The 15,040-nt window shown below is 56.7% G+C and overlaps 1 protein-coding gene across 3 annotated transcripts; it reads right to left on the minus strand.

Annotated features, from left to right (window-relative positions):
- Window positions 1-255: 255 nt before the first annotated feature.
- Window positions 256-9,545, minus strand: PI16 (peptidase inhibitor 16). 3 transcript variants are annotated; one of them, XM_061442527.1, is made up of 5 exons: window positions 9,244-9,545; window positions 6,371-6,589; window positions 5,459-5,568; window positions 3,970-4,058; window positions 256-1,138 (listed from the first exon to the last, which is right to left on the minus strand). In XM_061442527.1, exons 1-5 carry the CDS (start codon window positions 9,406-9,408, stop codon window positions 996-998), a joined length of 726 nt encoding a protein of 241 aa, XP_061298511.1. In that variant the 5' UTR covers window positions 9,409-9,545; the 3' UTR covers window positions 256-995. The 3 variants fall into 3 exon arrangements, with proteins under 3 accessions (XP_061298511.1, XP_061298510.1, XP_061298509.1); XM_061442526.1 differs by lacking the exons at window positions 3,970-4,058; window positions 5,459-5,568; window positions 6,371-6,589; window positions 9,244-9,545 and adding an exon at window positions 1,499-2,454 and having other exon boundaries at window positions 256-1,135; XM_061442525.1 differs by lacking the exons at window positions 3,970-4,058; window positions 5,459-5,568; window positions 6,371-6,589; window positions 9,244-9,545 and adding an exon at window positions 1,499-2,454.
- Between the last annotated feature and the right edge of the window lie 5,495 nt (window positions 9,546-15,040).

The following is a 15,040-nucleotide window of genomic DNA, read 5'->3' on the forward strand; positions in this document are numbered from 1 at the left end:
AGGGCCTGTAGGGACAGGCCAAGGGGAATGGCTTTAACCTGCCCGAGGGGAGACTGAGATGAGCTCTTAGGCAGAAGCTCTTCCCTGTGAGGGTGCTGAGGCGCTGGCACAGGGTGCCCAGAGAAGCTGTGGCTGCCCCATCCCTGGCAGTGTTCAAGGCCAGGTTGGACACAGGGGCTTGGAGCAAGCTGCTCTAGTGGAAGGTGTCCCTCCCTGTGGCAGGGGTTGGAGCTGGAGGAGCTTTAAGGTCCCTTCAACACAAACCAGCCTGGGGTTCCATGATTCCATGACTGTGGAACGGGTACATGCAGCAGAGAGCAGAAGAGAGGAAGGAGGCGAAGGCTGCAGAGGTGTGAGGAGGAGAAAGGAGAACATTTGGGTAGCACTGGCCATATCTGTACCAGAACCAGGAAGGAAACAGAAATCCTCTCCTGTGGAAAAAAGAAGAAGCCACTCTTTTTGGAGAAGAAGGGAAGAGATGAAACTTCTCCAGAACTGAGACAGACACATCAGGAGGAGCAAGGAGTGCTTCTGCTGGAAGCTTATCCTGACAAACCCAACCACCACGTCTCACCTACAGACAAACACCAATGCCCATGTCTCAGTGCCACTCGGTTTCCAAGTCATTGTGCTTTCCCTGGGGACACGGTGCGGCGGGGCCGGCCAGCCACACGGGTGGTGGGAGAGCTCATCACATTCCATTTGGAAATGGACCAGAAGTCCAGGCTGGCTGAGAGGAAAGGAGAAGCATCCAAGGTCCCCAGCACTATGGCAGACACCCTCCTGCCCTTGGGTCTCCTCAGGAAGGGGACCAGGTTCCTATGGGACTGCCAGCTGCCCTTGGCTCCCTGGGGCTGGAGCAGATAAGGCAGCATAAGAAGAGAGCGTGTCAACCTGTATTGTCTGTGGCGTCTCCCAAGCCTGCAAGGGTTGTGGAACAACCAGTGCTGAAGAAAGCCTTGGTGACCGGTGCAGGGACAGCTGAGGAAGACCATTCAAAGCAGAAGGCCCACCAGGATGACACTGGGCAGGAGGAAGAGCGAAAGCCCCATGCAGGTACTGGGGGCTCCAGCCGTGGGCTGATCCGCACTTGCATGGTCCGAGTTTGTCTCCAGTTCTTCGGTGTCCAGGGCTTCTGCTGGTGGGAGAGGAGAAAAGGAGGAGTTAGAGGGGAAGGTGCAGGCAGAAAAAGGAGCTCCCTCTCATGCAGGTCCATCGGTGACGTGCACCAAGGCAGGGCGAGATGCGAGGCAGCAGTGCAGCCACCCAGTGAGGCGGTTGGTGGGTTAGTGGGGAGCAGGCTGCAGACAAAACCGCGCTGCGTGGAGGAGACATCCATCCAGCTCCTTTCAGTGTTAGAGGAGAGTGGGGAAGAGTTGGTGCCACGCACAAGAGGAGGATCCAGAGGACCTGGTTCCTCCCAAGCATTCTCCATGCTGCTTGGGGATCACGGAACGTCCGAGGGTCCATGCCAGGACAGACTCCACCATCACCTTACCTGAGAGGGAGTTCTGGAAAGCAGGGCTCTGCCCTTTTTGGTCTTTGGCAGATGAAGTTAAGCGCAAGAAGGTGGGTTCTTCAGGGCTGAAGAGCACTGGCTTTGAGGGGGTTATGAGCTCAGCTTTGTTGAAGCCTAACTTGATCTCTGGAACTATTTGGTTGAGGGATGGAGGTGGGCTGGAAAAGGCCGATTTCTCCTTCCCATCCTTTTTGAGACCTTGATTTGTTTCTGGGACTGATTTGGGGCTGAAGGCTGTGCCCATGCTTTCTAACAAGGCTGGATCCTCTGTAGTTAAGGGGCTAACAGGCTCTCCAGTGTCTACCTCTGCTTCTGGAGACACTTCATAATCTAAGTCTGGGGTGGGCTCCAAGGAAAGAGATAGCCCAGTTGCCCCAGTAGGAGTGGGTCTTTCTGTTTCAGTGCGTTCTGGCTTTGTGGTTGTGGTAGGTTTTGGCTGCACCTTTGCTGTTGTGGTAGAAGCTGGTGTTGTGGTGGTGAGTTTGGGCTTTGGTGATGTTGTAGCAGCAGGTATTGGCTTGGCTGTAGTAGTGGTAGGTGTTGGTGTGGTGGGTGCTGGCTTGGCTGCAGCGGTGGTTGTGGTGAGTGCTGGCTTGGTCATAGTTGTGGTGGGGTTTGGTGTGGTGGATGTTAGCATGGTGGCCTTTGGCTTGGTAGTAGTGGTGCTGGGTGCTGGCATGGTGGGCTTTGGCATGGCCATGGCTGTGGTGGTTGCTGGTGTCATGGGTTTTGGCTTGTCTGGGGTTGGCGTTGGTTGTGTGGTGGCAGGTTTTGGCTTGGCTGTTGTGATGGGTGTGAGCGGTGTGGGGCTGGGCTGGGCTGTGGTTGGGAACGTGGTGGTGATTGCAAGTGTGGTTGTGGGTCTTGACTTGGCTGTGGTGGGCACTGGTGTTGTGGGTGCTGGTTTGGCTGTGGTTGTACTGGGTGCTGGTGTTGTGGGTGCTGTTTTGTCTGTAGTGGGCACTGATGTTGTGGGTGCTGGTTTGGCTGTGGTGGGCATTGATGTGGGTGTTGGTTTGGCTGTAGTTGGTGCTGGTGTTGTGAGTGCTGGTTTGGCTGTGGTTATACTGGGTACTGGTGTTATGGGTGCTGGTTTGGCTGTGGTAGGCACTGGTGTTGTGGGTGCTGGTTTGGCTGTGGTGGGCATTGATGTGGGTGCTGGTTTGACTGTAGTTGGTGCTGGTGTTGTGAGTGCTGGTTTGGCTGTGGTTATACTGGGTACTGGTGTTATGGGTGCTGGTTTGGCTGTGGTGAGTGCTGGTGTTGTGAGTGCTGGTTTGGCTGTGGTGGGTGCTGGTTTGGCTGTGATTGTAGTGGGTACTGGTGTTGTGAGTGCTGGTTTGGCTGTGGTAGGTGCTGGTCTGGCTGTGGTGGGTGCTGGTCTGGCTGTGGTTGTAGTGGGTACTGGCGTTGTGAGTGCTGGTTTGGCTGTGGTAGGTGCTGGTTTGGCTGTGGTGGGTGCTGGTCTGGCTGTGATTGTAGTGGGTACTGGCATTGTGAGTGCTGGTTTGGCTGTGGTGGGTGCTGGTCTGGCTGTGGTGGGTGCTGGTCTGGCTGTGGTTGCAGTGGGTACTGGTGTTGTGGGTGCTGGTCTGGCTGTGGTGGGTGCTGGTCTGGCTGTGGTGGGTGCTGGTCTGGCTGTGGTGGGTGCTGGTCTGGCTGTGGTTGCAGTGGGTACTGGTGTTGTGGGTGCTGGTCTGGCTGTGGTGGGTGCTGGTCTGGCTGTAGTGGGTGCTGGTTTGGCTGTGGTGGGTGCTGGTCTGGCTGTGGTGGGTGCTGGTCTGGCTGTGGTTGCAGTGGGTACTGGTGTTGTTGGTGCTGGTCTGGCTGTGGTGGGTGCTGGTCTGGCTGTGGTTGCAGTGGGTACTGGTGTTGTTGGTGCTGGTCTGGCTGTGGTGGGTGCTGGTCTGGCTGTGGTTGCAGTGGGTACTGGTGTTGTGGGTGCTGGTCTGGCTGTGGCTGTGGGTTTTGGCATGGCAGTGGTTGGGGTGGAGGGCCTTGCCTTTGCTGTCACAGGGGCTGGAGTGGTCTCTTCTACAGTGGGCTCTGGTAAGAGACGAGAAGTGCAGGGTTAGGGCTGCTGTGGCCTCCCCTCAGCAGAGCCCTGTGCGGAGCAGGGCCAGCAGGACCCAGCGGGGCTGAAGCAGCAGCCAAGCCCTCTCTGCTCAATGGGGCTGTCCCGCCTCTGGGCTCCCAGCCTGGAGACCTCTCATCCCCCTCCCACCGCTTCCTGCTCCTCAAGGGGCATCCTCACGGCGCAAAGACTGCAGCCTAAGGGGGCTCCAAGTCCTCGTCCCACCCTCCTCATGGAGCATGCCAGCACACCTCGTGTCTCACGGTCCAGCCCTGGAACTGCTGGTCCAGGGCTTCCCAATAGCTCCAGCAGTGTTCCGAGCTTGGACCCCAACGCAGGGGTCCCAGTCCCACACGCGCCGCTTCTCTTCACCTACCACACAAGGAGTTGACGCAGACTCTGCCCTCGGGACACTGTGAACATGAGGGTCCTTCCTTGTAGGGCTTTCGGCCTTTCATATTACCCCTGCCAGGAAAAAGAAGTGTGAGGAGAGGGGGAAACACCCATCCCAGAGGAGGGGTCTGGTCCAAACGGAATATCCCAGCCAAGGCAAAACTCAGGACTAACGTTCTTAGAGGAGGTGAAGTTTTTACAATAAAACAATAATATAAAATAGTAGAAATGATTATGTTTGAGAAATTTATAAATGAATAGTGAGGTTTTGTATATTAGAAAATGTTGTAACTGCGATTTTGTATCACGGCTGTTCTGTAACCAGTGTTGCAATGATATGTGTATGGGTGGATTTAGAAAGGTATGTACTGGAGACTATACCCAAATGGAACCTATGCATAAGGTAGCCAGAAGAGCATACCAGAAGCTGATAAGAAAATGCTAGCGTCCACACAAGGGTTGGGATATATCCAAGTAAGGAAAAGGTCCTGAGGAAGACTCCTTACTTCACCTGAGGAAGACTCCTTACTTCATCAGGACGACCACCAGAGGGGGCGGCGCAAGCGCAGAAGAGGCTGATGTCGTAATAGACTGATGTGGCAATCCTTGATGCATATGTATTAGTCAGTGATGTAATCTGTGTTGAATATGTATTAGTTACGAAATTTTTAGTGTATAAATTGCGAACGCAATGGGACGGGAATCGGAACCAGATTTGGGTGCGTGCCCCTGGTTCCCGGCGCCTCAATAAAGCACCTCATATAACCATCCCGGTGGTGATGTGTTTGTCTCGACGCTAACAACGTGAAAGCCAAGTCTTGTCTCCTGCCACACCGTCAGTGCCGTTTGCTCAACAGCTTTGCACCAAGGCTGCTGCAGCCATGGAGCCAGCTTCAGGGAGCAGATCCTTCACCACCCCTAGAACAGAGCAGGAGATGGGCATTTGGAGACCTCACTTTGTCTCCCGTCTGCTCAAGACCCCTAAAGTCCTGCAGGCACCAACTGCTCTTGTTGGTGTCATCAGCTCCAAGCAAGTGGTCCCCAAGGCTGGTCCCAGGGCTTCGCAAGCAGGCACCCACCTCTCCTCCCATGTCCAACCGCTTCTGATGCTGCAAATGGGCTTCTCCATCCAAGGTGACCTCTGCTGCTGGCGGGGAAGAGCAAGGCACAGCCCAGAGAGCTGCTGTTTGCGCCTCAGCTACCGCGACATCAGCCCCGGGGAGCTCTTTGGGGTAAAGGTCCCTCCCCAGGTGTGTGCCAGGAGCTGACCCACACCTCAGCGGCGGCAGTCATGGGCAGGGATCACCAGAAAACCCTTCCTGCCTTGGTGACCAACCCAAGGTAACAGAGACCTGTCTGGGAATCGCTCCTGAGCAAGGCCAAACCCTGCCCTGCTGTGGGGCTGAAGGAAGGACATCTCCTGCACGGAAACCCCACGGCGGCGCACCAGCCACGGGAGGAGTGGGACTTACGGGGGGTAATAGTTGCAGACGAGCAGGTGCATGCCCTCAGCTTCGATTCCATCGATCTTGTCACAGAACTTTGCTCCACAGCCGATCTGGTGCGTGCTGGCCCAGACCACCTGAGGAAGACAGGGTGATTGGGTGGAGGCAGATAGAGCCATAGGAACATGGACTGGTTTGGCTTGAAGGAACTTAAAGCTCCTCCAGCTCCAAGCCCTGCCCCGGTCAGGGACCCCTTCCATAGAGCAGCTTGCTCCAAGCCCCTGTGTCCAACCTGGCCTTGAACACTGCCAGGGATGGGGCAGCCACAGCTTCTCTGGGCACCCTGTGCCAGCGCCTCAGCACCCTCACAGCGAAGAGCTTCTGCCTTAGATCCAACCTGAACTTCCCCTGTTTCAGTTTAAAATGGTGCCCTGTTGGTGACCTGTCCCTTGGCACTGCTCTATCACTGCACCAATGTCCTCCTCATCCCCTAGTGTGTGCCCCACATCCCCACATTACTTTAGCATTCAGGATCCTCTTTCTTGCCCTTGTCTGGACCAACCTGGGGCTGCAGGTTGTATATCCAAGTGCCACAGCTTTCCTACTGTATTGTCTAGCCAGGTAGAGCATCACCATCTCTACTTTGGTCCTGGAACACTCTCTTCATCCATACTCATACTTAGCACCACCATCTCTGCTCCTCCTTCCTCCTACCTAGGGTTGAAACCTCGTATCTCTGCCCAAGACCAGCTGGTGCCCAGGTCAGGGTAACCCAAAAATTGCTGCAGAGCTTGTTTAAGCAAAGGTCTTCTCCGAAAGGCTGCTCATGGACCGTGCCCAGGTTCCTTTGTACCATTGTGATTCCTCCCTGGTTCCCCATCCCTCTCTAAAGACTTTGGGAGCCCAACAGCCCCATCCCTCGACCCTGCAGCCCGGTACCTGGGTGTAGTGGCCGCACATCTGCCCGGAGACACACGTGGAAGCTGACAAGTTGTAGTATTTCTCCTCCCCGTTCCAGTCTTCCACAGCGAATTCCAGGTCCAGGATTGGGGCCATAGCGAAGAGGTTTTCTCCCCGGCGGCCCCTCTCCTTGTTATGGTCCCAGATGCACTTCTCTGCATAGGCCTGAGCAAAGGCCTCCAGCTCCGTGTCCCAGCTCTGAAAGGAGCTCGGTGTCAGCGCGCAGAGAGGGACGCGGGGCTCTCAGCGTGAGCCAGGGCTCGCACCAAGGACCCCGATTTCCCCGTTCATGAGAACGTCAGCTCTCCAAACGTTAGCTCCTGGGTCAAACACGAGGCCAGTGCAGCAGCATGACTGTGACAGCCTTGCCCAGAGCATATGGAATCATGGAATGAACCAGGTTGGAAAAGCCCTTTAATCCCATCCAGTCCAACCATGCCCAGCACTGCCAAGGCCACCCCTAACCCATGGCACTGAGGCCTCGTCTCCACGCTGTGTGAACACTTGCAGGGACGGTGACTGCAGCCCTACCCTGGGCAGCCTGTTCCAATGCCTGAGCACCCTCTGGGGCAGGAATTGTTCCTCAGCTCCATCTAAACCTGCCCTGGGGCAGCTTGAGGCCGTTTCCTCTTGTCCCATCCCTTGTTCCTTGGGAGCAGAGCCCAGCCCCTCCTGGCTCCATCCTCCTCTCAGGCACTTGTAGGCAGCCATCAGGTCCCCCCTGAGCCTTCTCTTCTCCAGCCTGAACCCCCCAGGTCCCTCAGCCCTTCCCCATCACACTTGTGCTCCAGGCCCTGCACCAGCTTCTAACATCATCATCATGGAGCATCCTCAACTTAGCACAGAGGAACCGTGACACTGGACAGCAGAAGGGAGGAAATTCACCCCGGGTCATGCAGGAGGGGAACCTGGGGCCACCCCTCTTTGACCAGAGTGGGGATGGGAGGGAGCAGGACACAGCACTGAGCCTGTGAGCACACGTTCCTGGGCAACATCATCTGTCTGCTTGGATCAGAGATGTGGATGGCTGAACGCTGCCAGGAGCCCCCTCGCCAGCTGAGCCTACCGGCCACAGAGATGTGCAGGAGGAGGAGGAGAGGTTTCCTCCCAGGGATGCACACAGGGAATCCTAAGCCGCAGCTGTTTGGACCGTCCTTACACCATCTGATGGAGACGGCAGCTCTGCTGGGAAGGCAGGCCAGCAAACAGGGGATCCTAAGGGGGGACCTCTCCAGTGGGAGCCAGGGATATGTCCTAGAGGGATCAGGGCATGGCCCTGGTGCAGGGCATGTCACCGTCAGAGTGTCCACGGGATGTGGATGAGCCCCTGAGCAGCAGCACTTAGGTACTAGAGGGGAAGGAAGCACCAAGGCATCTGTAAGGGGGCACGGCTGGTGACTGAGCTCCCACCATGGCCCCAAGGCAGGCTGAGAGCGGTGGCAGAAACCCCATTTGGGAGCGCACGCCCCTGGCACGGAGCTGGGTCTGTGAACAGGGACTCCCCCCTGCAGGGTTTGCCTCGTTCAAAACAAGATTGGTTTCAGGCTCTGGACCCCCCCATCACCGTTTCCACGGCCCCCGGAGCAGTGTCCCCATGGAAGCAGGGGGTGAGCTCAGCCGGGCACGGTGCCACGGCAGCGGGAGCTGGGAGGCAAAGAGAGCCTGAGGAAAGCGAGGATGGAGCTCTCCTGGGAAACCTCTGCCAAGGAGGTGCCGGGGCCGCTGCGAGCTCCACGCGTGCTGTGCTCACAAACCAGCCCCCTGCTCCAGGCTGGGAGCGGGCTCGCTGTGTTGAAGCAGGAACAAAGCAAGAAGAGAGGGAAGGAGCATCTCGGAGCACGCGATCCTCAACGGCAGCTTCAGCCGGGAGCAGCAGTCCCTGGTTCAGAGCTGCTGCTGACTCAAGGACCTGCAGAGGTCGTTTCCCTCAGGCTCCAAAGCCCTCAGACTCTGAGTCTTCTGTGCCTTGCTCTGGTGGGTGTCTGTGGGACCATGATCCTTAGGGTTTAGGCTCTGTGCCCTTTGAGTGTGAAGCCACTCGTCAGACCTCCTGTACCTGCACATGGCTTTCTGCTTCATTTGCTCAGTAAGCTCCCATTTACCAGCCCACAAAGGTTTCATTCAGCCTGGACAACTGCTGGGGGGTCTGCTGCAGGCACGCTGGCACAGCTCGGTGTGACCAACAGCCATCCTCCTCCTCTCACTGCTCTGCAAACAGTGACAAAACCCCTCACGTGCTAGAGAACACCACAGCCAGATGTTGATCAAATCAAGGGGGTGAGTGAGACAAAAAGCACCAGCTTGAGAGCTTGGGTTTGCTCCCACTGCAACCACACGTGATGGTGGGCACCTGATTGAGTTTCCCAAGCAGACGGGGGATCCCTCACCTCCAAGAGCCACGCACAAGTCATGGCAGGGGTTCGGAGCACGATGGAAAACCCAAACAGCTGAATGAGGTGGCCGTCATGGTTTTGTCATGTTTGAAGTTGATGCTTCCTCCTATAGATAAAGGCCAATGAAAGGCAGCAGGTGATGCCCGCACAGCATCCACAGGACATCCTCCTCCATCCTCCCCATCGCATCGAGCTCCAGCAGGCACTCACAGAGGGAGCTGCATCGCACTCACACAGAGCATCAGGGCGCCCAGATCGCACTTAGGAACTTCCAGAAGTGATCATAAACATCTCTATAGGTGAGCAGAAACTGATCTCTTTAGAGGCATTGACACTTGGCTGTAACCCTACACAAGAATTGCTCTTCTCCCCTAAAGGGAACCCCAATCCCTACAAGCATTAAGACCGAGGCTTGCACTACTCAAACCCTGACATTCCCCTGCACTAAAAGCCACTTACCATCTTCAGCATGTCCATGGCAGGAGGAGAGACCTGGGAGCGATATTTATTATGCCCATCCAAGATGATCTTCTTTTCCTCATCGCTCAGCGATGCTCCAGCATCAGAGCTCAGCTCCAGCACAGCGAGCAACAGGACAACAGGAGGAAGACCTGAGCTCAGCATCGTGCAGCCAGCTTCTGCTCTTCGTAAGCCCACGGCTCTGGCAGTCAGCTTTAAAGCACCTCCCAAAAGCAAGGAACACCCAACAGCTCGAAGACTGGGGAGGAAATGGATTTCTTTACGAGAGCAGAGTTGGGAGCCACAGGAACACACCCAGCTCACATATCGGCCTCATGGAGGAGCAGCAGTATGGCCCTTGCCAGCGAGTGCACAGGGTCTGCTCCCCAGGAGAGACCCTCTGCCTGCAGCCTAACCCCGGGATGGGCGCTTTGCAGCCAAGCCTCTGCTGCTCCAAACCTCAGCCACCCCCGAGGCCCCCGGTTACGGATCCTCTTCCACCTCCTGTCCCTTCCCTCCTGGACTACACTGAGAAGCCCCAAGCAGCCGGCAAAGCCCAGCCTTGTACAAGGGTCCTCCCCTGGCCCTGGAGCGCAGCTGTGTCTGGAAACGAGGACAAGATGCAAGTGCTGGGAGCGGTTTGGAGGGTGGAAACTCCCCAGGCAGGAGTCAGAGCCCACCTCAGCCAGCCCCGTGCCTGCGAGGGGGGCAAGCAGCGAGGAACGGCCCCTCCGGGGCTCCCCCAGCCTGCTGGGAAGGGGGGAAACACGGAGGTTGATGCTCCCTCCCTGACCATCAGAGGGATGAGCAGGAGAGGAAGAACGGGACCTAGAGCTGAGCCTGCCCCAGAAACAGGGATTCGAGGGCCCGCAGCTGCGCGCAGGGCTGCCTGCAACCACAGACATTGACCCTGCTGCGCTCGGGCCCCAGGCGGACACCGCGGGGCTCAGCACCAGCCCCGGGGCCATGGAGCGGCCCTGGCAGAGCCCCAGCAGCCTCTCCCCCCCCATCTGCACTTGTGCAACCGCCGGCTCCGCGCCGGGAGCTGCCCTGGGAGCGAAGCCCCATCACTCGCACGCTGCCGGCTCTGCCCCGGCCGGGCTTCACCACCTCTCCTGGTTTGGACCACACCGATCACCTCTGACCACAGCAGATCTCCTGGCCCCCGCTTGGCTTCAGTGGGTCCAGGGTCTACCGTGGCCTTGGTAGTTCAATGATTGCGGCAACCAGGGTCTGGGCTGACATCTCAACAGGCCTTCAACTCCCAGCTTCTGCCTAAGAGCTCATCTCAGTCTCCCCTCTGGCAGGTTAAAGCCATTCCCCTTGGCCTGTCCCTACATCCCTTGTCCCAAGCCCCTCTCCAGCTTTCCTGCAGCCCCTTCAGGCACTGGAGCTGCTCTCAGGTCTCCCCTTCAGGAGCCTTCTCTTCTCCAGGCTGCCCCAGCCCAGCTCTCTCAGCCTGGCTCCAGAGCAGAGCTGCTCCAGCCCTTGCAGCATCTCCACGGCCTCCTCTGGCCTCGCTCCAACAGTTCCACGTCCCTCTTGTGCTGCTGCCCCAGAGCTGGATCAGGGCTGCAGGGGGGGTCTCCCCAGAGCACAGCAGAGGGGCAGGATCCCCTCCATGAGCTGTGCTCACGCTCTGGGGACCAGCCCAGGACACGGGGAATCCTACAGGTGGGACTGAATGACTCTTACAAAGCTCTGCTCTATGTCAGAGGGCAGAGAGTCCCTTCCTTGTGCGAAGGGATCAGCGCTGGTTATAGCTCCTGCTGCTCAGCTCACCAGGGTCTGACTTACAAGGAATGCAGCAGTTCGCAAAGCCCCAGTGCAGGCACAGATCTCTGCAGACACGGTGCAGAGATGAAGGGCCACGCTACCATGTAGCAGCCCCTGGCACTACAGCGTCCTGACTAAGGCTCACAGGAGATAGCGTGGCAACAAGGATTAAGGGAAACGGGGCACATGGTGCTTGTAGGGAAAACAGCCCTGAAGGAGGCACAACCGGGGCATGTGGCTCACGGGGCAAGGTCAAGAGCAGCTGCAGGCAAAGGGGGAGCAGAGCCATTTCCCAGCTCCCCAACCTGCCCACAGGGCTCCTGCTGGAGCCAGCGTCTGAAGCACGGAGACTGGGAGCACAAGGTCCCCACCCCGGGGCTGACGGCTCCCGTCCAGCACCATTAGGTAAGTGCAAGAGGAACGCGGCTCTCCTGCTGCCTGCCCCGGCACCCGCAGCCTCGGCACAGGCAGGAGCCGTGACAGGCACCAAAGGGGTGTGCAAGGCCTGGCTCGAGGCTGGAAGGCTCCAGGAAGGCTCCGCTCCGGGCTGGGGAGCAGCAAAGGCTGGGTTGCCACTGACTCATGTCTTGAAGGTCTCCAGTGTGGGTCCTCTGGTGTCTGAGAGGGCCCAGGCGTTGCCTTGGGAGGAGCAGCAGGATCTTTCTCTCCTCTACTTGCCCGCTTTTATGCGCTCTGGAGGAGCTTCACCATCAGCCCTGTCAGGTAGGGCTGAATAAGGAGCGTGAGCACAGGCCAGGGAGGGGATCCTGCCCCTCTGCTGTGCTCTGGGGAGACCCCCCTGCAGCCCTGATCCAGCTCTGGGGCAGCAGCACAAGAGGGACGTGGAGCTGTTGGAGCGAGGCCAGAGGAGGCCATGGAGATGCTGCGAGGGCTGGAGCAGCTCTGCTCTGGAGCCAGGCTGAGAGAGCTGGGCTGGGGCAGCCTGGAGAAGAGAAGGCTCCTGAAGGGGAGACCTGAGAGCAGCTCCAGTGCCTGAAGGGGCTGCAGGAAAGCTGGAGAGGGGCTTGGGACAAGGGATGTAGGGACAGGCCAAGGGGAATGGCTTTAACCTGCCAGAGGGGAGACTGAGATGAGCTCTTAGGCAGAAGCTCTTCCCTGTGAGGGTGCTGAGGCGCTGGCACAGGGTGCCCAGAGAAGCTGTGGCTGCCCCATCCCTGGCAGTGTTCAAGGCCAGGTTGGACACAGGGGCTTGGAGCAAGCTGCTCTATGGAAGGGGTCCCTGCCTGTGGCAGGGGTTGGAGCTGGAGGAGCTTTAACGTACCTTCAACCCAAACCAGGCTGGGATTCTATGGATTGTGAAGGGAGGACAGAAACTGTTACTGGAAGAAAGGAAGGATGGGCAGAGCTGTGGCACCAACTTTGGGAACCAGCCCAAACCTGACAAAACATTCTCCAAAGTGTTCCTTCGGAATTTCCAAATGAAAATGTTCCAACTTTTCACTTCAAATGACACTTCCACCCAGAAAAAGTGCCCTAAAACGGTTAAATACCCCGCAATGACTGACATACAACATGAAAATGAATCAGGAAAGGGGAAAAGCTGCATTAACACTTGGATTTAATTGCAAAAAGTAAAAACTGTTTTTATTCTTCTTCCATACAAATCTCATTTATTTACACACTTTACAGGCTTTTCCCAAGTATTTACAAAGGTTGCAATATATTAAATTAGGACCATCCATAAAATTCTGCATTAAGTGCATATTTACATCCTTTTTTCTTTTAATCCACCACTGACTTTATAGTGTTCAGCATCAAAACAGTCTTTATGCATGTCCAGCTCGACTTCCCAGCACCCCTGAGCCCTTCTAACACAGCTTCTCTCCTTGAGGACAAAGAGATAACACCAAGAGTAATCACTTGCCATGTGCTTGAATCTCCAGAGCAAAGGGGAAGTCCAGCATCTCCCGTGTTTAACTCAGCAGGACAGTAAATCCTGTGCAAGAAGGAGCTTCCTGAAGAGGAGAAAGCAGAGTTCTACCTAGGAAATTTAGCAAGAGGTGAGAGTTTGGTTTGTGGGAAGCCAAAGCTCGTTGTGCGCCCACCACCATGGCCTCAATACAGAACGTATCCGGTTCTCCTGGGAGCCACGGGGCTAAACTCCCATCATGGAGCCTGGGATCTGCAAAATTCCCTGCTGGAGCAGCATTCCCAACGTGAACACGGGTTTAGAGGCAGGAGCATCCCCTGCCTGGGATGGTGCTGTTCCCGGAGCTCATCTCCAGTGATGAGGTGCTCTGCTCCCCACTGTCCCGTGCTGCGTGTGGGACGTGCTGGGAGGGCAGCCACGAGAGCAGGGGGGCTCTGATCCAGCCCAGTAGAACCAGCCTCTGCCAGAGTGCGGAGCAGGAGAAGCAGCAGGGATCCCAGGAAACCCATTCTCCAGGGCACTGCTCAGGGGGTTTGAGGCTGGGACCCGGACAGCTGCCCTGGGGGAACTGGTGTGTGCAGTGCCAGAGGGGAGGGGAAAACGAGAGGGGAGAAAAAAGAGAATCAAGAGGAGCTGGCAGCCTGGCTCCCACAGGGGATGCTGACTCCCTGGTGCTGAAGGAAGTAACACCCCTCCTTTCTCCTCCTTTCAGTTACCCTGAGTTCAGGCCTGGCTGAGACCCTGCTTACGGAGACATCTTTAAGCCAGGAGCCTCAGCCCTGCTGCCGGGTGACAGCCTTTGTACCCTGACAAGTAGAGGGATGATCCCCCCTCCCCTCTGCCCACGGGGCTCTCGGGTAGTACCGGTCTCTGTGATTCCAGAGCAGCTTTGCAGCCTCTGAGTGAACAGAGCCCATGTCCCAGCTCATGGGCAGAGCTCTGCAGCACACAAAGAGGCTTTAAATAGGGAAGTTGCATGCATTGATTGGCACCCCCCAAGCTGACCAGGGTGGGGAGTGGGGATTGTCCAAACCAGCACGGACACTTGGATACACCCAAGTGCCAAAGGGAGGCTGGAGCTGAGGGAGAGCACGTGGGACACACCCCCAGTGATTCATCTGATCGATGCCTCAGTAGCTGAGGAAACAGCCACATCTCCCCCAGCTCAGCCTCAGCAGCTCACTGGGAGCTGCCAGGCTCTCTAGGGAAGCCACAGCCTCCTTCCTGTAGCCCTTGCAAAGGGAAGCTGGAGCCCTGGGTGAGGAAGACAACCAAGACTTGCTTGCTTGGATGGCCAAGGGGTCAAAACCTCCTTCCGGCCACCCCAATCTTGCCACTTTGGCCTCGCATCCGAGTTTTCCATCCCGGCTCCTTGCCCATGCTCCTCCTCTGGCAGCTGAGGACAGGAGCTGCTCTAGAAGCCGTGCTACAGACTGGGGCTCAACAGTGGCCAGGGCTAAGATCGGCTCTTTATCAGCAGAACTGCCCTCCTGTTTCAGTTTAGCAGCTAATTCCTTACAGCTTTTGGAAGAGGAAGAGAAAATATACTGGAAGTTTGAAAACAAATGATGTAAACCCCAAAGGGAGCACAGCTGGGACATATGCAATGTATCGCCTAGACACAGAGCTGGAAACTTATGCAGAGACCATAAAGTGCACTTGGAAAGCTGATCTGCAAACAGGCCAGATTCACCATCTTCTGTCCAACCAGCTGCAACTCTGAGGAGGGGAGAAGCAATACTGAGAGCACTTTCGTTAAATAGGCACAAACCTGCCCGGGAGCCCTCCCCTTTTCCCCCAGTCTAAACAGCAAGCACCAATAGATCCGTTTTCTCTGCTTCTTCCCAAAGGATCCAGACAGCCACAATGGCTTAGGCGGGACTCACAAAGCACAGGCATTTCACAGACACTTTGAGAATTGTCTCTGCAGCTCTTACAAGTTACATTCAAGGACACTTGGAAGTGGCAGCACCACCAAAGCACCCACAGCCTCCACAATCATAGGCCCAGCAGGTTTTGCCCACACGTGTCTCTAACCAAAGGGCTCAGGTACAACCTGGGTGAGAGGTGAAGTCACCTCATCAGCCTTTGAATTTGACTTGAGAAGCTGCCAGAGTGTAAACAGCAACA

This window comes from Pezoporus flaviventris, unplaced genomic scaffold, assembly GCF_033815535.1.
Source record: "Pezoporus flaviventris isolate CSIRO_AGI_PZ_B2104156 unplaced genomic scaffold, CSIRO_AGI_Pfla_v1 ptg000228l, whole genome shotgun sequence".
In the NCBI taxonomy this organism is placed as follows: Eukaryota; Metazoa; Chordata; class Aves; order Psittaciformes; family Psittacidae; genus Pezoporus; species Pezoporus flaviventris.